This window comes from Anomaloglossus baeobatrachus, chromosome 3 (genome assembly GCF_048569485.1).
Source record: "Anomaloglossus baeobatrachus isolate aAnoBae1 chromosome 3, aAnoBae1.hap1, whole genome shotgun sequence".
Taxonomy (NCBI): Eukaryota; Metazoa; Chordata; class Amphibia; order Anura; family Aromobatidae; genus Anomaloglossus; species Anomaloglossus baeobatrachus.
In genome coordinates this window covers 204,683,390-204,709,496 of record NC_134355.1, presented here as the reverse complement: position 1 = coordinate 204,709,496, position 26,107 = coordinate 204,683,390, and the positions used below count along the sequence as shown (strand labels likewise).

Here is a 26,107-nt window from a genome sequence, read left to right as displayed (position 1 = left end):
TTATTGGAAAACAGGTTGTTGGAGCTGCCTGGAAGATGGCGAGAGTTAAGGGGGCTTTATACGCTGCGACATCGCTAATGCGGAGTCGTTGGGGTCACGGAATTTGTGACGCACATCCAGCCGCATTAACGATGCCGTTGCGTGTGACACCGATAAGCGATTTTGCATCGTTGCAAAAACGTGCAAAATCGCTCATCGGCGACATGGGGGTCCATTCTTAAAAATCGTTACTGCAGCAGTAGCGAATTTGTTCCTCGTTCCTGCGGCAGCACACATCGCTGCGTGTGACGCCGCAGCAACGAGGAAGCTCTCCTTACCTGCCTCCCGGCTGCTATGCAGAAGGAAGGAGGTGGGCGGGATGTTACGTCCCACTCATCTCCGCTCCTCCGCTGCTATTGGGCGGCGGTTCAGTGACGCTTCAGTGACGTCGCTGTGACGCCGCACGGACCGCCCCCTTAGAAAGGAGGCGGTTCGCCGGTCACAGCGACGTCGCCGGACAGGTAAGCATGTGTGACGGCTCTGGGCGATGTTGTGCGGCACGGGCAGTGATTTGCCCGTGTCGCGCAACAGATGGGGGCGGGTACCCACACTAGCGATATCGGGACCGATATCGCAGTGTGCAAAGTAGACTTTAGAAATGTAATCTTTAGCCCTATTCATTCTTACCATTCACTTAACAGGGAAAGAAAATACGGTTGCAGACTTTACAGCCACAAATGTCTGGATTTTTGGGAGTGGTCATTAAAACCGGGAAGTTGTCTCCTCCTTAGTCAAAATGTGGAGTTCCCCTAGAAATTTGTCACCAGAAACAACAAAACTGCAGACTTGAGGTGGCATTGCTGTGTGTAAAACAAGTGATCAGGCTATTGCAGAGTCATGTCCCCTAAGAGACTACTAAATACTGTACAGTACAAAGTGGGAAAAAATATAAAAAATATATTTTTATTTTAAATAAAAAAAATGTAAAAGTAATGTGTGTGTGTGTGTGTGTGTGTGTGTGTATATATGTATATGTGTATAGATAGATATATATATATGCACATCACATCGCACGCACGCACGCACGCACGCACGCACGCACACACACACACACACACACACACACACACAGATATAGATATGCATATATATACATATATATACATATATACCGTGCCTACAAGTAGTATTCATCCCCCTGCAGATTTGGCAGGTTTACACATTCGGAATTAACTTGGCATTGTGACTTTTGGACTGTAGATCAGCCTGGAATTGTGAAATGCATTGCAGCAAAAAAGAATGTTATTTCTTTTCACAATTTAAAAAAAAAAAAAATAAAGTTTATTCAGAGGGTCATTTATTATTCAACCCCTCAAACCACAAGAATTCTGTTTGGTTCCCCTAAAGTATTAAGAAGTATTTCAGGCACAAAGAACAATGAGCTTCACATGTTTGGATTAATTATCTCTTTTTCCAGCCTTTTCTGACTAATTAAGACCCTCCCCAAACTTGTGAACAGCACTCATACTTGGTCAACATGGGAAAGACAAAGGAGCATTCCAAGGCCATCAGAGACGAGATCGTGGAGGGTCACAAGGCTGGCAAGGGGTACAAAACCCTTTCCAAGGAGTTGGGCCTACCTGTCTCCACTGTTGGGAGCATCATCCGGAAGTGGAAGGCTTATGGAACTACTGTTAGCCTTCCACGGCCTGGACAGCCTTTGAAAGTTTCCACCCGTGCCGAGGCCAGGCTTGTCCGAAGAGTCAAGGCTAACCCAAGCACAACAAGGAAGGAGCTCCGGGAAGATCTCCTGGCAGTGGGGACATTGGTTTCAGTCAATGCCATAAGTAACGTACTCCACCGCAATGGTCTCTGTTCCAGACGAGCCCGTAAGGTACCTTTTTACTTTCAAAGCGTCATGTCAAGGCTCGTCTACAGTTTGCTCATGATCACTTGGAGGACTCTGAGACAGACTGGTTCAATGTTCTCTGGTCTGATGAGACCAAGATCGAGATCTTTGGTGCCAACCACACACGTGACGTTTGGAGACTGGATGGCACTGCATACAACCCCAAGAATACCATCCCTACAGTCAAGCATGGTGGTGGCAGCATCATGCTGTGGAGCTGTTTCTCAGCCAAGGGGCCTGGCCATCTGGTCCACATCCATGGGAAGATGGATAGCACGGCCTACCTGGAGATTTTGGCCAAGAACCTCCGCTCCTCCATCAAGGATCTTAAGATGGGTCGTCATTTCATCTTCCAACAAGACAACGACCCAAAGCACACAGCCAAGAAAACCAAGGCCTGGTTCAAGAGGAAAAAAATCAAGGTGTTGCAGTGGCCTAGTCAGTCTCCTGACCTTAACCCAATTGAAAACTTGTGTAAGGAGCTCAAGATTAAAGTCCACATGAGACACCCAAAGAACCTAGATAACTTGGAGAAGATCTGCATGGAGGAGTGGTCCAAGATAACTCCAGAGACCTGTGCCGGCCTGATCAGGTCTTATAAAAGACGATTATTAGCTGTAATTGCAAACAAGGGTTATTCCACAAAATATTAAACCTAGGGGTTGAATAATAATTGACCCACACTTTTATGTTGAAAATTTATAAAAATGTAACTGAGCAACATAACTTGTTGGTATGTAAGATTTATGCATCTGTTAATAAATCCTGCTCTTGTTTGAAGTTTGCAGGCTCTAACTTATTTGCATCTTATCAAACCTGCTAAATGTGCCGGGGGTTGAGTACTACTTGTAGGCACTGCGTGTATATGTATATGTGTGTGTGTGTGTATGTATATATATATATATATATATATATATATATCTCTATCTCTATATATATATATATATATATATATATATATATATATATATATATATATATATATATATATATATATATATATATATTTCATATTTTTCGCTTTATAAGATGCTCCCTTGTTCCCCCAAATTTTGGGGGAAAGTAGGGGGTGCGTCTTATAAACCGAACATAGGGGGGGGATGTATGTATATATGTGTGTGTGTGTGTGTGTGATATATAATAATATATATATATTATATTATATTATATTATATTTTTTTTTAAATTAAAAAGAAAAGTAAAAGTTTAAGTCATCCCACTTTTGCCACATTAAAAGTTAAAGGACTCCTGTAAGGTCCCTATTGCCATCCAAGCCAGCAGCATTCTCATCAGCGGCTCATTTCGGCAGTGTCAGTGCGCCTCTGAAGCTGGGTGCACTGCGCATGATCGGAGAACAGCTGCACGTCCAATAATGCTCAATTTTATGGTTAAAAGAACTCTATAAATTTAAAAAAATTGCAAAATTTCCTCTTATTTTGACACACTTGGAATTTTTTTCCAGCTTTTGTTACATGCTATTATACAATGAATGGGGTCATTCAAAACTCCAAGTATTTCCGCAAAAAACGAGCCCTCATGCGGCTATATCAACTGAAAATATGAACAATTGAAGTAAGGGGAGGTAAAACAAAAGCGCAAAAATAAAATTGCCCGATCCTTAAGGGTTAAAGTAGTCTTTCTGCGGACTTCAGGCCTTCTCCATTCCAGGAGCAGCAATGACCGCACTGTTCTGTTCCCTGCTTTTGTTCTCTGCTGTGTCTGATTTATTTTGGTAATACCGGGGAAGAGGAGCGTCGTTTAACCGCTACGTGTCATTCCTAATAGCACAGCGCTGTCATGGAGGCTAAAGAAAGCTGAATTATCAGAAAGTAGAATTCCTGCTTCCCAGATGGCAATCCTCCTACATCCATAGCTCCAGGACGGCAGCGTTCATGAACGCCTGAGATTCTGAATTGGCCTAGAATGCAAATGTGGTGCGTGTCATAGTCATATGTTACTGCTGCCAATCATGTGCTAACAAACACAAGTGGAACAAGAAAACAATTTGTATAACTTCCTTTCTCGTCACATTGCTGTATCTGAGAACTGTTCACACTGGCCGGATTTCTGCAGCCTGGACGTTCTGACCTCAGAGTTTTACCTCTGATGTGCGGATCTCGCATTGATTTTGGCTTTTGATGGTCGCACAGCAGTGCATAGTTCGGGGTCTCTTTACTGAGCGGTGATTGACTGCGCTTGCTTTCGAATGGTGTCTGCTGTAAATTCCCAGGGAGACCAGTGTCAGTATGTTCAGGTGCAGTCTGATTTCTCTCCTGTGTATAGCGGCCGCTCGCAGCACACATGATCACATAGCAGTGGGTTGCTGACGGTAACAGGAGAGGGAGATGAGGATGCGCAGTGTTAGTATGTGCACATAGTACATCCATCTCGTGTAGTGTCCGCTCATTATATACAGGATCAGACGGCGACAAGCGGCTGCTACACTCGAGTGGCAAAGTAGAACATGTGTGTGCACACTCATATTGACTGCTTTGTGGTTCTGTTTAGTGTTCATCCACTACACACAGTAGAGGGGTGGGAATACATCTGCACACACGGACATTGTGTTGGCTCCTCTTAGTAGCACAAACAACTTGCAGTATGGTATTCTGTTGAAGTGGCCATACTACTGGTTTCATGATTGATCCATCCCATAAAGCAAGTGAAATTGGACATTGCATACTAAGCTTAACTTTGGGCTATAAGCCAATGTCCTGTACTGGTGTTCCATTGACCTTGCGTCACCGCTTTCAAAGGATATCATGGTGCACAGCAAGATGCATTGGAGACTGGAATGGAGATCTATCCTCCTCAGCCCGGAGTCCCGCTTTTACCTTTGATTCAATGATAGGTGGAAATTTGGTCTGGAGACTATGTTGTCAAAGCACTGAAAAAGCCTTCACGAGGGATCATCACACCAGACCTACTCTCAGTATTATGGTGCTGGATGACATGATGTGTAGTAACCGGACCCTTCTAGGCTTCAAGGTACACGAACAGCTCATTATTACATTGATTTGGTCATGGAATCATCTACTCTTCAAAGTGTCCCAACAGCCATAGATGGAGCCAGGCCACGGATGCTTGTGCTGCTGGGAGCACTCTGTGTGGCCTATATGTGCGACCATGGCCTGCAGCGACTCCGGACTTGTCTCCCATCAGCACGTCTGGAATGTCACCTGACGGCCATTTCACAGGGAGCTGCCAGCAGTGGATCTTAAGGGTTTGCATGTATTCAGTGTGGCAGAACATTCCTCAGATAACCATTAATAACCTCAGTGATGGCAGCCAAGGGGTGAAAGTGCAGGGATTTCTGCGCGTAGAGCTTAAACTCAAGATGAGATGTTTCAAAACATATTTTCCTTTTTTCCCGTATTTGCATATTATAAACATGTCTCTTGGTCCTGGAATCTTCATAATTTCACAACTTTTCCTTCTCTGTGTTGCGATTTCAATGGTGAGTATGTATAAAATGTAGACACTGGCCTAGGTGATACGTATGGACTCAACCAATGGGTGGTTTATCAAATTTACTAATTGGGTCACATTTTTAGACGCTAATATAAACTTTGGATTGTTTAGAAAAAAAAATCACTTTCGATGCAAAATTGCATGAATATGCCTGCAGGTATAATGTGCTAAGTGAACTTGTGACTGACAGGTGTGGAATTTCAGAAAATATTTAGGTAATGGAGGTTTAATATCAAGTTTCTATTTGGTAATCGGACTTTTATTTATACACGTCGAAGTGCAAAATGCTGAGTATCCATTGGCAGTAAGCAGGAAAAATCCCCAAATGGTATTGAATCCTTTCCATCTTGAAGCTTGATGGATCGGTGCCCTCCCCTGGTGGTCACTCACCGCTTTGCACTGCTGATTTAGTGGGGTAAACATGCTTCAGGCAGGTAATGTGTTATTAAGACTTTTTTTATCCTGAATCTTGTCATCTAAATGCTTGTGCTAAAGCAGAATTTCCCGGATTCCTAGTGGTGTGTGCAAGATACACAACTTGGGCCTAGGATTTCTTGGCTCTAACGCAGAGATATTTAGGAATCAAATACATTTTTTACTCCTCAAATGTAAGATTAGCGTTTGTAAAATTGTTTCCGTTATAGGGGCTGTGAGGAATTTAAGAAAAGAGGGTGCCTCAGACTGGTGATTTTTCTAGATATCCTCTGGCAACAATAGAGGCCACAAGGATCCTCATACAATCCCAAGGGACCCCACTTTCTAGCACAAGTCGGGTCTGAACGTCTGGGTTATGTCATCTGTGCATTCAGAATGGGATCCCACAAACCTCTGCTGCCCTCCTGCTTATGAAAGAGCAAGATTTCGGTATGGGCACTAACCCAGCACTACTCTAATGATGTTACCGTTCGGTAACTCCTCGGTGAAGTGTGCAGCTAGTGTACTGATGACATGAATGACCTCGCTTCACAACAGCGAATGAGGACATCCCCCAACACAGAGGTTCATACCCAATTTCTAGCCCTTTATAAGGGCACCAGGGGACAATTCTTTATTGTTAATCTGCTGCTGCCGCCAAGTTGTTTCTTAACCAAAAAGATCTGCCCTAGGATGGTGATAGGTACTGTCTAAGGTTTCAGTGTATAAACCGCATATGACCCACACGTGGGTTGTCCATGTGCGATCCGTAATACGTGCTCTTTTATCCGTGATTGAACATGGACGTATAGTCACCTGTCCCTGCTCCTGCTGTCCGTGGTGCTGAACTCTTCGGCTCTGCTGCGTTTCCGCTTCCGCTGCAGTTACTTCCGGGTCGGCTGTGGCTGCATACATGAATATGCATGAGAATAAATAGCCTGCTCTGAAGCAGAGACAACAGAAGCCAGAGACAAGCAGCGCTGGAGAAGGCGAGTATAAAAAGCTGTTTTTCAATGTCCGTGTTTTTCTGTTCCGTATTTCACAGATCACATCATATTGTAGTCAGTGATGACAGAAAAAAAACGAGCATGTCTCTGTGTGGCAATCATGGACACGCATGTAAGCCACACGGAGACACAGTCAGTGAAAAATAACTGATGTGTGCGCAAACCCCATTGATCATAATGGGTCTGCGTATGTCTGTGATTCTGGTACTTATAAAAACTAGCACATGCATATCAGAATCACTGAGGTTTGAAACAGGCCTAAGGCCCCCTTCACACGCACATGTCTCCGGTACGTGCTAGGTCCGTTTCCGCATGTACCGGAGACACGGGCACATGTATACCCATTAAAATCAGTGGGTATATGTGCACGCACGTGTTCAGCCATTGGCCCGTGCCTCCGTGTGGAGCAGACGTGTGCCCGTGTGCTTCATACGGAGGCATGTCCGTTTTTCTCTGGCAGCACGGGTGTCACGCGGCCCGCACCCGTACCACACGGATGTAGTGTGGATGCGCTCCCACGTGACACGCGCCGGAGAATCACATGAGTAATTGTAAAAATAAAAAAAACACATACTCACCTCCACCAGCCCTACAGTCTCTGCCGCGGCTGTCACCTGCATCCGACCCCCAGTGAATTTGAACAACACATCTTCTTCACTGGGGGCCGGAAGCAGCATCAGCGGGGCGTGGCCTGTGCCGGACACTGTCATTCAGCACCACAGACAGCTCCGGAAGAAACAGGTAAGGCGGGACTTTCCGTTCTCCGTATGTTATTACCTATAACACACGCATGTGCCACAAACACGGCACACTGGGAGCAAACCACCCCTTTAATACATCCGTGAAAAAACAGTTTTTTTTTTGTTTTTTTTTCACGTGCGTGTGAGGGGGACCTAAGGCAGGGGTCTCAAACTCTGCTGGGTGTTTGGGGCCGCACGTAGAAAAAAATAATTTGAGGGGGGGGCATTGATTGCAGGACAAAGTGACATTTTTATTGGTACCGTATTTTTTTTTTTTTCCTATACACCTTTGGATCACTGTTTTTGAACATTTTTTTTTTTTGCTCGTTTATTATAAGGCTATGTGCGCACGTAGCGTTCTGTCCCTGCAGAAATTTCTGCAGCGATTTGAACAGCACACGTGCACTTTAAATCGCTGTAGAAAGAAAAAAAAAAGCCGATTCCATGCGCTCTGACTGCAGCTTCTCCCATAGACAGAGCGGGGACCGCATGCAGAGCGCACGGAATAAGTGACATGTCACTTCTTAGAACGCGTACTTTGGGCAGCAGCCGAAGCGCTGCGTTCTAATATGCCACGTGCGCACGTCTCCTGCATAATCGTCATAGATTGTGCTGGGGACGCAGGACGCATGCAGTTACGCTGTGGTGCAGATCGCAGCGTAACTGCATGCAAATACGCAACATGCGCACATAGCCTAACAGACATGCACTTTTTTTTGTTTAAATATATGAAAAAAAATAAACATTTTTGATGGTAACTTTTTTTTCATGTTTTAGTTATTTTTTTTGTTTACCTTTTATCTTTCTTGTAAGTAATATAGTTTTACAATTAGTACCACACAGTAATTTTGGCCAACATCTTGTGTCCCATTCTGTAGTATTATGGCCATCCTTGTGCCCATCCTGTAGTAATGTGCCCCATCCATGTTCCCATAATGTAGTAATTGGTGGTGGTGGATTTTTTGCGGAAGTGGGTCTGGATGTGTGTCAAATCTCCAGCAGCGCAGTAACTGTTCCACATTTAGGCCCTATGCGCACTTGCCGGTTTTTGCCGCGGATTTCCTGCGGTTTTACTGCATGTTTCGCTGCAGAAAATGTTCATAACATCTCTGCAGTGAATCACCAGCAAAACCTATGGGAAAAAAAAATGCTGTGCGCACTATGCGGATTTTGACAGCTGCATGTTTTGCTGCGGGATTCCCGCAGCAAAAACAATTGCATGTCACTTCTTTTCAGCACATCGCTGCGGCATTTCACTCCATTGACTGCAATGTAATCGTGAAATCCCGCAGGGAATAACGCAGGCAGCAAATTCTGTGCGGTTCATTGCGTTTTCCTGCGTTATTCCCTGCGGTATTTCGCAGTTTACCTGCGGTAATGTTCAGCACTGCCTGCGGTTTGCAGGGAAGTGATGTCATTATGCCAGGAAGAGGAAGGGGGGCAGAGTAAACACACAGAGATCACACTCATCAGACATAGAATACACACAGATCACACTCACACACAGACACACACAGAATACACACAGATCACACTACCACACAGACACAGACATAGAATACACACAGATCACACTCATCACAGACATAGAATACACACAGATCACACTCATCACAGACATGGAATACACACAGATCACACTCATCACAGACACAGACATATAGAATACACACAGATCACACTCATCACAGACATATAGAATACACACAGATCACACTCATCACAGACATATAGAATACACACAGATCACACTCATCACAGACATAGAATACACACAGATCACACTCATCACAGACATATAGAATACACACAGATCACACTCATCACAGACATAGAATACACACAGATCACACTCATCACAGACATAGAATACACACAGATCACACTCATCACAGACACAGACATATAGAATACACACAGATCACACTCATCACAGACATGGAATACACACAGATCACACTCATCACAGACACAGACATATAGAATACACACAGATCGCGCTCACACACAGACATATAGAATACACACAGATCACACACAGACATATAGAATACACACAGATCACACTCACACACAGACATATAGAATACACACAGATCACGCTCACACACAGACATATAGAATACACACAGATCACACTCATCACAGACATGGAATACACACAGATCACACTCATCACAGACACAGACATATAGAATACACACAGATCACACATCACAGACATATAGAATACACACAGATCACACTCATCACAGACATAGAATACACACAGATCGCGCTCACACACAGACATATAGAATACACACAGATCACACACAGACATATAGAATACACACAGATCACACTCACACACAGACATATAGAATACACACAGATCACGCTCACACACAGACATATAGAATACACACAGATCACACTCATCACAGACATATAGAATACACACAGATCACACTCATCACAGACATGGAATACACACAGATCACACTCATCACAGACACAGACATATAGAATACACACAGATCACACTCATCACAGACATATAGAATACACACAGATCACACTCATCACAGACATAGAATACACACAGATCGCGCTCACACACAGACATATAGAATACACACAGATCACACACAGACATATAGAATACACACAGATCACACTCACACACAGACATATAGAATACACACAGATCACGCTCACACACAGACATATAGAATACACACAGATCACACACAGACATATAGAATACACACAGATCACACTCACACACAGACATATAGAATACACACAGATCACGCTCACACACAGACACAGACATATAGAATACACATAGATCACACTCACACACAGACATATAGAATACACACAGATCACACACAGACACAGACATTTAGAATACACATAGATCACACTCACACACAGACACAGACATATGGAATACACATAGAAATCAAACGGAAATATAGAAAAAAAAAAAACGTGGGCTCCGCTGTATTTTTACCGTCCAGCCGAGGTAAGCACACAGCGGCGGCCCGGTATTCTCAGGCTGGGGAGGGCGAGGGACAGGGTTAATGCCCCCCCCTCCCACAGCCGAGAATATCAACCCGCAGCTGCCCCGGGACTTATTTATTATGCGGCAGTACCGGCGTGTCCCCAGCTATTCCTGTTGCCATGATGCGGTGGCAAATCAGGGTAATATATGGAGTTAATGGCGGCGGATTGCCACCACTAAGTCCAGGCTTGATCATGGCAGCGTCTATGTGACAGCTGACATGATCAACCCGTAAGTAAAGTGAAAAAACACACACACCGAAAAATCCTTTATTTTAAATAAAACAAAAATAAGCCTCCTCGTTCACCCTTTTATTAACCTCTCCCAAACACACAGCTCCGACGTAATCCAGGAGGTCCTCTGATGCTTGTATCTAGCCGCGACTGACACTGACACAGCGCTGAATGCAGGTTCGCAACGAGACAGCAGAGGTAATCACAGGGCATTTCCCACGGCCGGTAATGTGAACACACTACCGCTTGGGAGAAATGCAGCTATCTATCCCTCTATCTATCCCTCTATCTATCCCTCTATCTATCCCTCTATCTATCCCTCTATCTATCCCTCTATCTATCCCTCTATCTATCCCTCTATCTATCCCTCTATCTATCCCTCTATCTATCCCTCTATCTATCCCTCTATCTATCCCTCTATCTATCCCTCTATCTATCCCTCTATCTATCCCTCTATCTATCCCTCTATCTATCCCTCTATCTATCCCTCTATCTATCCCTCTATCTATCCCTCTATCTATCCCTCTATCTATCCCTCTATCTATCCCTCTATCTATCCCTCTATCTATCCCTCTATCTATCCCTCTATCTATCCCTCTATCTATCCCTCTATCTATCCCTCTATCTATCCCTCTATCTATCCCTCTATCTATCCCTCTATCTATCCCTCTATCTATCCCTCTATCTATCCCTCTATCTATCCCTCTATCTATCCCTCTATCTATCCCTCTATCTATCCCTCTATCTATCCCTCTATCTATCCCTCTATCTATCCCTCTATCTATCCCTCTATCTATCCCTCTATCTATCCCTCTATCTATCCCTCTATCTATCCCTCTATCTATCCCTCTATCTATCCCTCTATCTATCCCTCTATCTATCCCTCTATCTATCCCTCTATCTATCCCTCTATCTATCCCTCTATCTATCCCTCTATCTATCCCTCTATCTATCCCTCTATCTATCCCTCTATCTATCCCTCTATCTATCCCTCTATCTATCCCTCTATCTATCCCTCTATCTATCCCTCTATCTATCCCTCTATCTATCCCTCTATCTATCCCTCTATCTATCCCTCTATCTATCCCTCTATCTATCCCTCTATCTATCCCTCTATCTATCCCTCTATCTATCCCTCTATCTATCCCTCTATCTATCCCTCTATCTATCCCTCTATCTATCCCTCTATCTATCCCTCTATCTATCCCTCTATCTATCCCTCTATCTATCCCTCTATCTATCCCTCTATCTATCCCTCTATCTATCCCTCTATCTATCCCTCTATCTATCCCTCTATCTATCCCTCTATCTATCCCTCTATCTATCCCTCTATCTATCCCTCTATCTATCCCTCTATCTATCCCTCTATCTATCCCTCTATCTATCCCTCTATCTATCCCTCTATCTATCCCTCTATCTATCCCTCTATCTATCCCTCTATCTATCCCTCTATCTATCCCTCTATCTATCCCTCTATCTATCCCTCTATCTATCCCTCTATCTATCCCTCTATCTATCCCTCTATCTATCCCTCTATCTATCCCTCTATCTATCCCTCTATCTATCCCTCTATCTATCCCTCTATCTATCCCTCTATCTATCCCTCTATCTATCCCTCTATCTATCCCTCTATCTATCCCTCTATCTATCCCTCTATCTATCCCTCTATCTATCCCTCTATCTATCCCTCTATCTATCCCTCTATCTATCCCTCTATCTATCCCTCTATCTATCCCTCTATCTATCCCTCTATCTATCCCTCTATCTATCCCTCTATCTATCCCTCTATCTATCCCTCTATCTATCCCTCTATCTATCCCTCTATCTATCCCTCTATCTATCCCTCTATCTATCCCTCTATCTATTCCTCTATCTATCCCTCTATCTATCCCTCTATTCAATGTGCTTTATTGCATTGAATGCAATAAAAACTAACGTACCAACCCACACGCGTCAATACCGCGGTAAAACCGCAGCAAACCGCATGCGGTTTTCGAGTGTGGTTTGCCGTGTTGTTTTTACCGTGGGTGCGGTAATCTTTCAGACCCTGCGGAATTTTCTAAAGAAAATTCCATTTTCCAGTGCGCACAGGGCCTTACAGTGCTCTCGAGTGATCTTTTGGATTCTACGAGCACACACAGATATATAGGGAGGGATGGATAGGGATGGATAGGGATGGATAGGGATGGAGAGGGATGGAGAGGGATGGATAGGGAGGGAGGGAGGGATGGATAGGGAGGGAGGGAGGGATGGATAGGGAGGGAGGGAGGGATGGATAGGGAGGGAGGGAGGGATGGATAGGGAGGGAGGGATGGATAGGGAGGGATGGAGGGATGGATAGGGAGGGAGGGAGGGAGAGGGAGGGAGGGAGGGATGGATAGGGAGGGAGGGATGGATAGGGAGGGAGGGAGGGATGGATAGGGAGGGAGGGAGGGAGGGATGGATAGGGAGGGAGGGAGGGATGGATAGGGAGGGAGGGATAGGGAGGGATGTGTATATGTGTGTATATATATATATATATATATATATATATATATATATATATATATATATATATATATATATATATATATATATATATATATATATATATATATATATATATATATATATATATATATATATATATATATATATGACGGACGCCATTCTACACACACACACTAGCAGTGTCACTCTTTTTCAGGAAACCATCGTGTTCTCTGCGGGAGAAGGCAGCGACCGTGCCCACGATCAGGATTCTGGGGGCAGCAGATTTTTACTGTGTTCTGCTGAGAATTCTCGCACCTCTGCAATAAGTCTATATGCGCACGCTGCAGTTTTAACTGCAACCAAGACTGCACCTTGTCACAGAGAGCCTGGAAATGTAAAAAAAAAAGCTTGTAATCATGCTGCACTTTTTATGCGATTTTATTAATGTGTTTTTTTTAAAGGAGAAACAAAATTATGATAGGATAATTGATAGCTAGAATAGAAAAAAAGAGAACATATAGACTAGATGATAAGAAACAGAATAGATAGAAAGATATAACAGAATAGTTCGATAGAGGGATAGCTAGGTTAGCCAGCTGTTTTGTTTTTTTTTTTTTTGTTTTTTTTTTGGGGGTGGGGGGGGGGTAAAAAATGACATGGGGTCCCCCCCATTTTTCAAATCCAGCAAAGGAACATCGGCAGCTGCAGGCTACAACCCTCAGCTGTCTGCTGTACCTTGGCTGGTTATGAAAATTAGAGGGGATGGCATTTGGTGCGGTGGCATTTGGGGTAATTGAGTTAATAACAACCCACAGCTGCTATTAAGCCCTAGATTACTGATGGCAGGTGTCTGAAACACCCCCCATCATTAATATTTAAGTGAAAGTAAATAAATACAAACACCCCAAAAATCCTTTATTTTAAATAAGACAAAGCACCCTTTTTCACCACTTTAATAACCCCATAAACACCCCTGCAGGTCCGACGTAATCCACACGACGTCACACACTCACAGCGAGCGCCATAGAACATGACTGCCCGCTATTAGCTCCACACAGCAACTGAAGTGAGCTGCAGGGCCAGCGGTGACATCAATCAGGTTACCCGTGGCCACAACTGGAGTCCTCCACCTGTGACAGGCAAATCAGGCCGCAACTGAAGTGAGCCGCAGGTGGAGTCACCTGAGTGACGTCACCACTGATTGAACCTCACAGCAGGCAGTCATGTTCTATGGCGCTTGCTGTGATTGTCAGATGTAGCAGTGCTGGAAGCATCGTGGGATCTTGTGTGGATTACGAGAGCGAGAGATTATCCTGGAAAAATGTGGGTAACGCATGTTTTTTTATGACTAAGGCTAGTTTCACACTTGCGTTGGACGGCTTCCGTAGCATTGCGTTGTGTGACGGATGCAACGGATGCGTTGCATATAGTGGCACAACGCAATGCTACGGATTGTACAAAATAACGGAAAGCGTTATTTATTTTTTTTTTCTTCTTTACAGTACCGGCAGCCGACTATTGTGAACGATCAGCTGATCGCTCTTAATAGCCGGCGGCCGAGCGCTCTCACATGGCGGCGGCCGGGCGCTCAGCTGAGTGCCCCGACATGGCGGCGGCCGGGCGCTCAGCTGAGTGCCCCGACATGGCGGCGGCCGGGCGCTCAGCTGAACGTTCGGCCACCGAGAAATAAAATAAAGTTTGATTGAAAAAAAAAAAAAAAACATGCGCAGTGAACAATAAAGGTTTCTGCTGCTCAAAGAAACGTTACATGCAGCGTTCCATCCGCCCGGCGCAGCGTCAAAATAACGACGCTGCGTCGTTTAGCGGATGCAACGCTGACACTTGCGTTACAGTGCGTCGTCCATACAAGTCTATGGAGAATAGTGCAGTGCGTTAACGGACTGCGCTATTCTCCATAGTGACGGACTGCGCTGAAGGCAAGTGTGAAAGTAGCCTAAAATGCAAGTACCATGCATGTAAAATGCAGCAGTTTGGTATTGTGTTTTTCTTCCCCTCATCGATTTCAATGGGTGACAAAACGTGACAAAAACGCAAGAAGAATGAACATACTGCTTCTTTTTTGTCAAAATGTTTTGACAAACAGCAAACAATAAAACTGCAGTGTGCATACAGCAAATCTGATATCTCATAGACTTTGCTGAGAAGTCAAAAGTCAACTTCACCAAAAAACGCGGCAAAAAGTGCAGCGTGCGCATGTAGCCTAAATTGACATGCTGCGGCTCAGGAAGTTGCTCTGCATGTCATGTTACACTGTCTAAAAGAAGCGCAGTGGGTATGGGAGTTTTATAAATCCCATTCATTGTGCCTATACTGTACAATGCAGCGTTTTAGCTGGAGCAAAAACACGCCTCCAAAACGCTGCAAACCCTGATCATGTGGACATACTTCAGGTGACATTGTGTATGTGCATGTAGAAAGTACATGATCTTTCACCGGTGTATGCCTTGTATCCTACTTATTGGCAGTTTTTGTTTCCTATGAATGTCTACACGTCTGCTGAACACTCCGAGGGGCGCTCTGGAGGCTCATGGGCACCACAGAGACTGCAGCTAGAAATCCGCATATCATGATGAGTGGGGTGCGGTAATTAGATAATAGGGTAAATCCTGCTGTCGGGTTCCCTTTTACATCAGTCACCAGGCTATGCAGCCCTGTCTGAGGCGGGGCAGAGATCATCTTCACTTTCTGTGGCTTTCCTGCTGCGGCTGAGCTCCGTCCAGCACTGCCCACAGCAGCAATGCAGAGACTTTCCATAGGCAGAAAGTTGTCAATCAGGGGAGAGTGGCTAGAAGGTTATGAATATCCCTGACCATAGCAAGCGCTTGCCATTCTGATTATTCCTTGGCTTATAGATGGCCTTTCATTCTGTATCTGGCATGTAGCCGCCATGTTTGCATTTCTACTTGTAATGTGGGAAGGGACGATTACTTCATGCTATGTATACTGTGCTAATAACAATAATCCTGCAAATATAGAATATTTTTCAGCAGCAAATGCCTGCATCCTGTACTTTCTAGAAGACAGAGCTTTGTGTCTATTTATAAGGCCGTGTATTACTCAGGAGCTTTGTCCATGTTTTCATGATCCCTAAGAAGATTAGCAGCCGAGAAGCATTACCGCGGCTTACTAGCACGTCTTTTGCTCCCTCTCGTCTGGTCTAGAGGTGCCGCTTGTATTCTTTGCTTAGTTAGTCTGAGGATTCTCCAATTATATTCTGTACATTTTTTTTTCCCTATCCTTAAAGGGGTTGTCCTTTTTATAGAAACGTTAAAATGGCCAAACTGGCCCTGGTCTGTGTTACATGGCAGACGTTCTGTGACAGTAGTGACCCCGATCGCTGAGCTCGGCGTTTGCCGGTTATGGTGTTCACTCGATGTCACCTCTACAGCCACAGACCGAGGCGCTGTTGGGTTTTCCTTCCCTTCTTCCAAGAGCCATGTTTTGCCGATGTAGTTTGAAAAATTGTTTTATTTTCATTGATGTGACTTTTCTGGACATGGCAGTACCAATTATTATGTTTATTTTTCCACTTCATTATAATTGGATATGGGAATGGGGGTTATTTGAACCTTTCTATTTTTTATTTATTTATTTTAATATATTAAATATTTAAAAACTTAAGTTACGTTTCACTTCGTTGTTGTTTTTTTATTCCCTTTAGAAGCCTTGAGCTTTGTGATCACTTAATAACCTTTATTATATTCTAAATATTCCAGAATTACTGCATGTAGGGAAAACATCAGTCTCCTTTCGAGCCCAGCCTGTGCAGTACAAAAACGGTCACCTGGGACTTCAGCATGGCCGCTGGCGGTGCCTAAACAGCAGGCGTTAGCGCTCATTGCTGCGTACCCCACCAGCTCTATACTCACCCCAGAGTAGGATGTACAGCTACATATTATGTGCGATGGGGTTAGAGTAAAAGGTAAAGCTGAATAAACCTCCTTGGAGACGTTAGTGATGTTATGGATGATATAACGGTCTGGCAAGGGAAAGGGTTTGTGCCGAGAGCTGTTTGAGATGTTTGCTTAGTAGGAATGGTTTTGTATGAACAGACATTAGCGGTGTAATTCCATTACACAGGCCAAAATACATGATGAATTGTCTATTTTATTTATTCTTCATCTGAATATCTTACCTATGGCCTCGGTATAGTGTGTACTTAAGTAATTGTGGAGTGTACCGCTGCTTAGTGCAAAAGCTATAAAGGCTTCAATCACGCGGACAATACAGTGCACCCCCCAGAACAGCACACCTCTGTCTTCTTGTTTCACAGTGGGGATGTCACACCAGTGCACCTGGATCTCCATGTTTCACAGTAGGGATGTCACACCAGTGCATCTGGATCTCCATGTTTCACAGTGGGGATGTCACACCAGTGCACCTGGATCTACATGTTTCACAGTGGGGATATCACACCAGTGCACCTGGATCTCCATGTTTCACAGTAAGGATGTCACACCAGTGTACCTGGATCTCCATGTTTCACAGTGGGGATGTCACACCAGTGCACCTGGATCTGCATATTTCACAGTGGGGATGTCACACCAGTGCACCTGGATCTCCATGTTTCACAGTGGGGATGTCACACCAGTGCACCTGGATCTCCATGTTTCACAGTAGCGATGTCACACCAGTGCACCTGGATCTCCATGTTTCACAGTGGGGATGTCACACCAGTGCACCTGGATCTGCAGATTTCACAGTAGGGATGTCACACCAGTGCACCTGGATCTGCATATTTCACAGTAGGGATGTCACACCAGTGCACCTGGATCTGCATATTTCACAGTGGGGATGTCACACCAGTGTACCTGCATCTCCATGTTTCACAGTGGGGATGTCACACCAGTGCACCTGGATCTCCATGTTTCACAGTGGGGATGTCACACCAGTGCACCTGGATCTCCATGTTTCACAGTAAGGATGTCACACCAGTGCACCTGGATCTCCATGTTTCACAGTAGCGATGTCACACCAGTGCACCTGGATCTGCATATTTCACAGTGGGGATGTCACACCAGTGTACCTGGATCTCCATGTTTCACAGTGGGGATGTCACACCAGTGCACCTGCATCTCCATGTTTCACAGTGGGGATGTCACACCAGTACACCTGGATCTCCATGTTTCACAGTGGGGATGTCACACCAGTGCACCTGGATCTCCATGTTTCACAGTAGCGATGTCACACTAGTGCACCTGGATCTCCATGTTTCACAGTAGCGATGTCACACCAGTGCACCTGGATCTGCATATTTCACAGTGGGGATGTCACACCAGTGTACCTGGATCTCCATGTTTCACAGTAGGGATGTCACACCAGTGCACCTGGATCTGCATGTTTCACAGTAAGGATGTCACACCAGTGTACCTGGATCTCCATGTTTCACAGTAAGGATGTCACACCAGTGTACCTGGATCTCCATGTTTCACAGTAAGGATGTCACACCAGTGTACCTGGATCTCCATGTTTCACAGTAGGGATGTCACACCAGTGCACCTGGATCTCCATGTTTCACAGTAGGGATGTCACACCAGTGCACCTGGATCTCCATGTTTCACAGTAGGGATGTCACACCAGTGCACCTGGATCTCCATGTTTCACAGTAGGGATGTCACACCAGTGCACCTGGATCTCCATGTTTCACAGTAGGGATGTCACACCAGTGCACCTGGATCTCCATGTTTCACAGTAGGGATGTCACACCAGTGCACCTGGATCTCCATGTTTCACAGTAGGGATGTCACACCAGTGCACCTGGATCTCCATGTTTCACAGTAGGGATGTCACACCATCTTTTTTTTTTTTTTCTTCAGATTTTTTGAATCTAGGATTGTCCTATAGGCTATGCCTGCTGCCGCAGACCTCATGCCTTACCTTTATTTACTGCCTGGGGTCACATTAGATTTCTCTCCAAGATTGTAGAGAGTAGCAGTAGTCTGATGTGGAGTAATAGTTGTAGAGGACGCAGCAAGTCTTAACCCCTCCATAATGGGTTCATTTGTTTTCTGTTGCTAGTTTATGCTTGGTGGCTATAAAAAGGAACTAGCAGAGTGTGCTGAAGTTTTGGGAAATGCAAATTCATTGGGTCTGATTTATCAAAGTTTTTAGATCTGTATTTTGTCATAAAAAGCTTTGAAATGTCACATAATTTTGGAGCAAATAGCAGGTTTGCTTAAATTATGGACCTTTTGGTGTTTTCAGACTATGCTCAGTTCTGACAAAGTGGGCTGAGCTGCGATGGGGTGTGGGGAGTCCCAATTGTCAGAATTCATGCTGTGCAGCTGCGTTTGCTATGACACAAATCTTACTCCAGCAAAGAGTGGAGTAGAATTTGTGGCAAGGCGCATACTGAGGTGAACGCCTCTCTGCTGGCGCTCCTGATTCATAAGGAATCATTCCTGAATCTGAAGAGTCCGGCTGCATCATTCCTCATCAAGGCTGGCGTGAACAACGGTCAGAATGAAGCCTTTCTCCCTGTCAAGCAGTTTAATTGAATGTTGGCCTAAGTTGAAATAAGTGTTATTTGTAGGATAAACTGAAAAATAAGGAGCGCTGATAGTGTAATACCAACAGATCAGTGAGGTAGATCAGGAAAAATACACTCACCTGAAAAGGTTGTGAGATAGTCACAACCACTGATAGAGCATAGGATGAAGGCGTCTGCTGCAGCCCCACAAGAATGTGCATACAAATCAGAGTGAAGAGGGGGTTAATGCCGCGCATCAGCCAAAATGAAGATGTAGCACGTTGATGTTATAAACGTATTCTTTTATTCCATCGGTCTACGCGTTTCGAGGATACACCTCTTCTTCAGGACCAGTGCATCAACATAGTAACTGTATTTGTAGGATAAGCATTTTTACACATGAGCACGAGTCAGTCATGGCCAAAAGTTTTGAGAATGACACCAAAATTCTATTTTCACATGATCTTTTGCCCTCTGGTTTTTAACTGTTTGTCTGATGTTTACATCACATACAGAAATATAATTGCAATCATATTATGAGTACCAAAAGGTTATATTGACAGTTAGAATGAGTTAATGCAGCAAGTCAATATTTGCAGTGTTGACCCTTCTTCTTCAGGACCTCTGCAATTCTCCCTGGCATGCTCTCAATCAACTTCTGGACCAAATCCTGACTGATAGCTGTCCATTTTTGCATAAGCAATGCTTGCATTTTGCCAGAATTTGTTGGTTTTTGTTTGTCCACCCGTCTCTTGATGATTGCCCACAAGTTCTCAATGGGATTAAGATCTGGGGAGTTTCCAGGCCATGGACCCAAAACCTCTGTTTTGTTCCATGAGCCATTTAGTGATCACCTTTGCTTTATGGCAAGGTGCTCCATCATGCTGGAAAAGGCATTGTTTGGCGCCAAACTGCTCTTGGACAGTTGGGAGAAGTTGCTCTTGGAGGACATTCTGGTATCATTCTTTATTCATGGCTGTGTTGTTAGGCAAGACTGTGAGTGAGCCGATTCCCTTGGCTGAGAAGCAACCCCACACATGAATCGTTTCGGGATGCTTAACAGTTGGCATGAGACAAGACTGGTGTTAGCGCTCACCTCCTCTTCTCCTAATAAGCTGTTTTCCAGATGTCCCAAACAATCGAAAAGGGGATTCATCTGAGAAAATGACTTTACCCCAGTCCTCAGCAGTCCACTCCCTGTACCTTTTGCAGAATATCAGTCAGTCCCTGATGTTTTTTCTGCAGAGAAGTGGCTTGTTTGCTGCCCTCCTTGAAACCAGGCCTTGCTCAAGCAGTCTCCGCCTCACAGTGCGTGCAGAAGCACTCACACCAGCCTGCTGCCATTGCTGAGCTAGCTCGGCACTGCTGGTAGTCCGATCCCGCAGCTGAAACAGTTTTAAGATACGGTCCTGGCGTTTGCTGGTCCTTCTTGGGCGCCCTGGAGCCTTTTTGTCAACAATGGAAGCTCTCTCCTTGAAGTTCTTGATGATGCGATAGATTGTTGACTGAGGTGCAATCTTTGTAGCTGCGATACTCTTCCCTGTTAGGCCATTTTTGTGCAGAGCAATGATGGCTGCACGTGTTTCTTTAGAGATAACCATGGTTAACTGAAGAGAAACAATGATACCAAGCACCAGCCTCCTTTTTAAAGTGTCCAGTAGTGTCCTTTCTTAATCATGACTGATCGCCAGCCCTTTCCTCATCAACACCCACACCTGTGTTAATGGAACAATCACTAAAACAATGTTAACTGCTCCTTTTAAGGCAGGAATGTAATGATGTTGAAATGTGTTTTGGGGGTTAAAGTTCATTTTCTTAGCCAATATTGACTTTGCAAGTAATTGCTTTTAAGCTGCTCACTCTTTATGACATTCTGGAGTATATGCAAATTGCCATTAGAAAAACTTAAGCAGTAGACTTTGTAAAATTAATATTTGTAGCATTCTCAAAACTTTTGGCCATGACTGTGCACAATAAGACTCTGTGCCCACGTTGCATATTTGTGTGCAGTTGTGCTGCGTATTGCACTGCAGCGTAACTGCATGCGTCCTGCGTCCCCAGCACAATCTATGAAGATTGTGCATAATCCATGCGCACGTTGCGTTTTAGATGGCAGCGATTTGCAGGCTGCCAAATCGCTGCGTTCTAAAAAGCAACATGTCACGTATTCCGTGTACTTTGGATGCAGGTCCCGCTCTATGGTGGGGGCTGCATCCAGAGCGCATGAAATTGGCTTTTTCACTGCATTCATTACGCAGTGTTTCTGCAGCGATTTGAAGCGCACATGTGCTGTTCAAATCGCTGCAGAAATTTCTGCAGGGACACAACGCAAGGTGGGCACATAGCCTAATGGTGATTCTGAATGGCTTTCATGAGGGATTTTGTGCTCGGTAGCAGTCTCCTACGATAAACTGATTTTTCACCATAACTGGATGTACAGCTTAAAGGCCCAGAATGTCTCTGCAAACCCGTTACAGATGCTCGAGCATCATAGCGGGGCTTTTAAGTGCACCTCCCACCTACTTGCTTTCCCTCAATCTCAACCATTCTCTTCTTCTTTCATTGACTACATTGTCTTCATTGACATAGAAAGGACGATATAGAGGGAAAACCAGCAGGTGGATGGTGTACTAAAAGGGAATCTGCCGATTTTTGCACCATCAGAGAGCAGCATGATGTAGTCAAAGAGGCCCTGAGTTGAACGTGGTATCACTTAGATTAGTGACTACAGCCGTTCTGAAACAGTGAAAGATTTTAGATTTTGCATGTAGCAGTGCTGGGATTGCTGTCTTCACCAATACCAGGATTTCAGTGTACATTTCCATGCACAGAAACTGCTAATCACAGAAAGGGACAGAGTCAGACTACAGCCCAGGAGCTGCTGAGACATGCTAATGATAAAGATAAGAGGCTTAAACTAAGTAGCAAGTAAACCAAAAAGAAAAGACTGTGAGATAACCGATGCAGGGCTGAATTCTCTGTTTTAACTCTTGCAGCATGCCGTCTTCTTTTTACACTGCAGAAACCTGCTGACAGATTCTCTTTAAGTGATTAGCCCACCGTGATGCACTGAGCCCCTGTGCTTGGATGAACAGTCATTCTGTGCTGACAGTCCTCTATATTTTTAATGATACCATATTGGGATAGCTAGAAGTTGATCGCAGTTTGTTTTTTTTGCCGTGTTGCTGCAGGCAAAAAGCCATCATTCTGGTGTTTACATTTTTTCCTCATTATGCTGTTTACCGGGTTAACTAGTTTTATATTTTAATAAATCAAGGGACTGGGGAGGAGGAGAAGGGGAATGTGTGTTTAATGGGGGGGAAAGGAGGTAATTTAAACCTTTCATGTAAATATATATATTTTGAGTTTTTAAAAACCTTGTTTATCTCACTATTCACTACTCCTCTCCTCGCGCAGCTGTCTAAGGTGGCTGCATCAAAGTCAGGGAGCCGGCATAGGATGTAACTGTGTGTCAAATGTTGATATAAGGGGTTAAATGTTATTTGCAAGGAGAAAAAGCCAAACTTTGATTTTACCCTTTCCTTTATTTTTCTTCAGGAGGACTGGAATGAAATTGGTGCAGTAAAGAAAAGAGATCCACAGAGCGTCAGTGAAGAGGAGCGAGCTCAAAATTTGGAAACCCTCCCACCTGGTACTATATCTTAATACCAATCATGGCACTAATGTAATTTGACACGTGCACAGAAAAATGTACCTTGTTTAAACAAATGGCTGTGCTAATGCTTTTACATTAAGGCTAGTTTCACACTTGCGTTGGACGGGATCCGTAGCATTGCGGTGTGTGACGCATGCAACGGATGCGTTGCATATAGTGGCACAACGCAATGCTACGGATCGTACAAAATAACGCAATCCGTTATAGTTTTTTTCCTTGACTTCACATCTGGGCATGCGCAGGTGTGTAAAGACGGATGCGTTAACTGAATCCGTCAAATGACGCATTCTAACGGAATCCGCCACCATAGGCGTCCATTATAAAAACAACGGACGCCTAACGGATTCCTGCAGGTTGCGTTTTTTTGACACTCCGCCAAGCGCAGAAAAACGCTACATGCCGCGTTCCATCTGCCCGACTCAGCGTCAAAATAACGACGCTGTGTCGTCCAGCGGATGCAACGCAGACACTTGCGTTACAGTGCGTCGTCCATAGAACTCTATGGAGAATAGCGCAGCCCGTTAACGGACTGCGCTATTCTCCATAGTGACGGAATGCGCTGAACGCAAGTGTGAAACTAGCCTAATACTGATCACAGTTGGAAATAAAAGTATGTTATTTTAGGCCACTTAAGCTTTTAGCATAACGGTTTAGCCTGTAAGGGCATTGACAAAGCTAGCATATTGTAAGTAAACACACCAGCCTCATCAGATTGAATTCAGTTTTTAGTAATGTACAGTGCCTTGCAAAAATATTCACCCACTGGGCTTTTTCATGTTTTGCTACCTCACAACATGGAATTTGGCTATGTGCGCACGTTGCGTACAGTCACTGCAGAAATTTCTGCAGCGATCTGAAGAGCACACGTGTGCTTCAAATCGCTGCAGAAAATGTCCGTAGTGAAAAAAAAAAGCCGATTCTATGCGCTCTGCCTGCAGCTACTCCCATAGACAGAGCGGGGGCTGCCGACAAAGCGCACGGAGGAAGTGACATGTCACTTCTTAGAACGCGCGCTTCGGACAGCAGCCGAAGCGCTGCGCTCTAAGACGCCACGTGCGCACGGCTCCTGCATAATCTTCATAGATTATGCAGGGGACGCAGGACGCATGCAGTTACGCTGCGCTACAAACCGCAGCGTAACTGCATGTAATTACGCAACGTGCGCACATAGCCTTTCACTGTTTTTGAGGATTTACATCAGTTCGTGTAAAGACCATGCCTACAACTGTGATTATGTGTTTATTGCTTTACAATAAAAAGAAAACCATAAGACAAAATAACTGAAAACTTCAAAATCAGTACTTTGTAGAGCCTCCTTTTGCAGCAATTACAGTTGCCATTTGCTTTGGATAAGTCTCTGAGCTTTCCACATTTTGTCACTGGAATTTTTGCCCATTTCTCAAGGCAAATATACTCTTCCACCTTCAAGATAGAGGTTTCCTCTGGTGAACAGCAATCTTCAAGTCTGATCAGATTCTCAATTGGATTAAGGTATGAGCTTTGACTAGGCCACTCCAATACTTTTACACGTTTCTCCTTAAACCGCTCAACTGTTGCTTTAGCAGTATGCTTTGGGTTATTTGTCAAATGGGAAGGTGAATCTCTGACCCAGTCTCAAATCACTGACAGACTGAAACTGGTTTTGCTAAAGAATATCCCTGTATTTCCCACCATCCATCTTCCCCTCGATTCAGACCATTTTCCCTGTCCTTGCTGTAGAAAAGACTCTCCATGGCATGTTGTTGCCACCACCATGTTTCACTGTGGGGATGATGTTCTTTGGGTGATGAGCTTAGTTGGTTTGGTTCCAGAAATAACGTTTACCTTGGTGGTTAAAAAGCTAAATTTTGGTCTCATTTGACGACCCAACATTCCTTCATACATTTGGGAAGTCTTTCATGTCTTTTGGCAAACTCAGCACGAGCCTTCCAATTTTTGGCTGTAAGTAAAGGCTTTTGTCCTGGCCACTCTCTCATAAAGACCAGCTCTATTACGGCTTATTGTCATCGTATGGACAGATTCTCTAGTTTCTATGCTTGGAAATTCTGCAGCTCCTTCAGGGTTACCTTTTGGTCTCTGTTCTGCTCTATAATTATGGTAATGCTCTTGTTGCCTAGGCTGACTGTTTTGGTGCCCTCTCTTGGCAGGTTTGTTGTGGTACCATGCTATTTCCATTTGATATTGGATTTGATGGTTCTCCAGGGGATCATCAGAGATTGGGATATTAGTTTAGGACCCAACCCTGACTTGTACTTCTCACCACCCAATCTTTGACTTGTTTGGAGATCTCCTTGGTCTTCATGGTGTTGTTTGGTTAGTGGTGCCTGTTGCTTAATGCTGTTGCAGCCTCTGTAGCCTTTCAGAGAAGGTTTGTATATACGGACAGACCCCGGCACGCTTGGATTCCATACAGGTGGACTTCCATTCACTTACGAAGGTATTTGCTTACACTGTAACTTTTTAGATTCTTTATAGCAAAAGAATGAATACATATGACAATTTATATTTTATTGAATAAATGTAATTTTTGCCTATATTTTTCTCACTTCCTCAACTTAGACTATTCAGTATAGAAACAGGAGAAGTTCGAGTCAGTATCAAAAGTGATAACATTTTATTTAAATTCAGAATGTACAAAATATTAAAATATTGCAATTATTTTCA

The 26,107-nt window shown here is 44.2% G+C and overlaps 1 protein-coding gene across 1 annotated transcript in view; it reads left to right on the top strand.

Moving 5' to 3' along the window:
• GALNT2 (polypeptide N-acetylgalactosaminyltransferase 2) overlaps positions 1 to 26,107 on the top strand; it is a 188,410-nt gene that overhangs the window by 35,316 nt on the left and 126,987 nt on the right. The window contains exon 2 of the mRNA XM_075339693.1: positions 23,326 to 23,419. Coding sequence (XP_075195808.1) covers positions 23,326 to 23,419 — 94 coding nt within the window. The remainder of the gene's footprint in view (positions 1 to 23,325; positions 23,420 to 26,107) is intronic.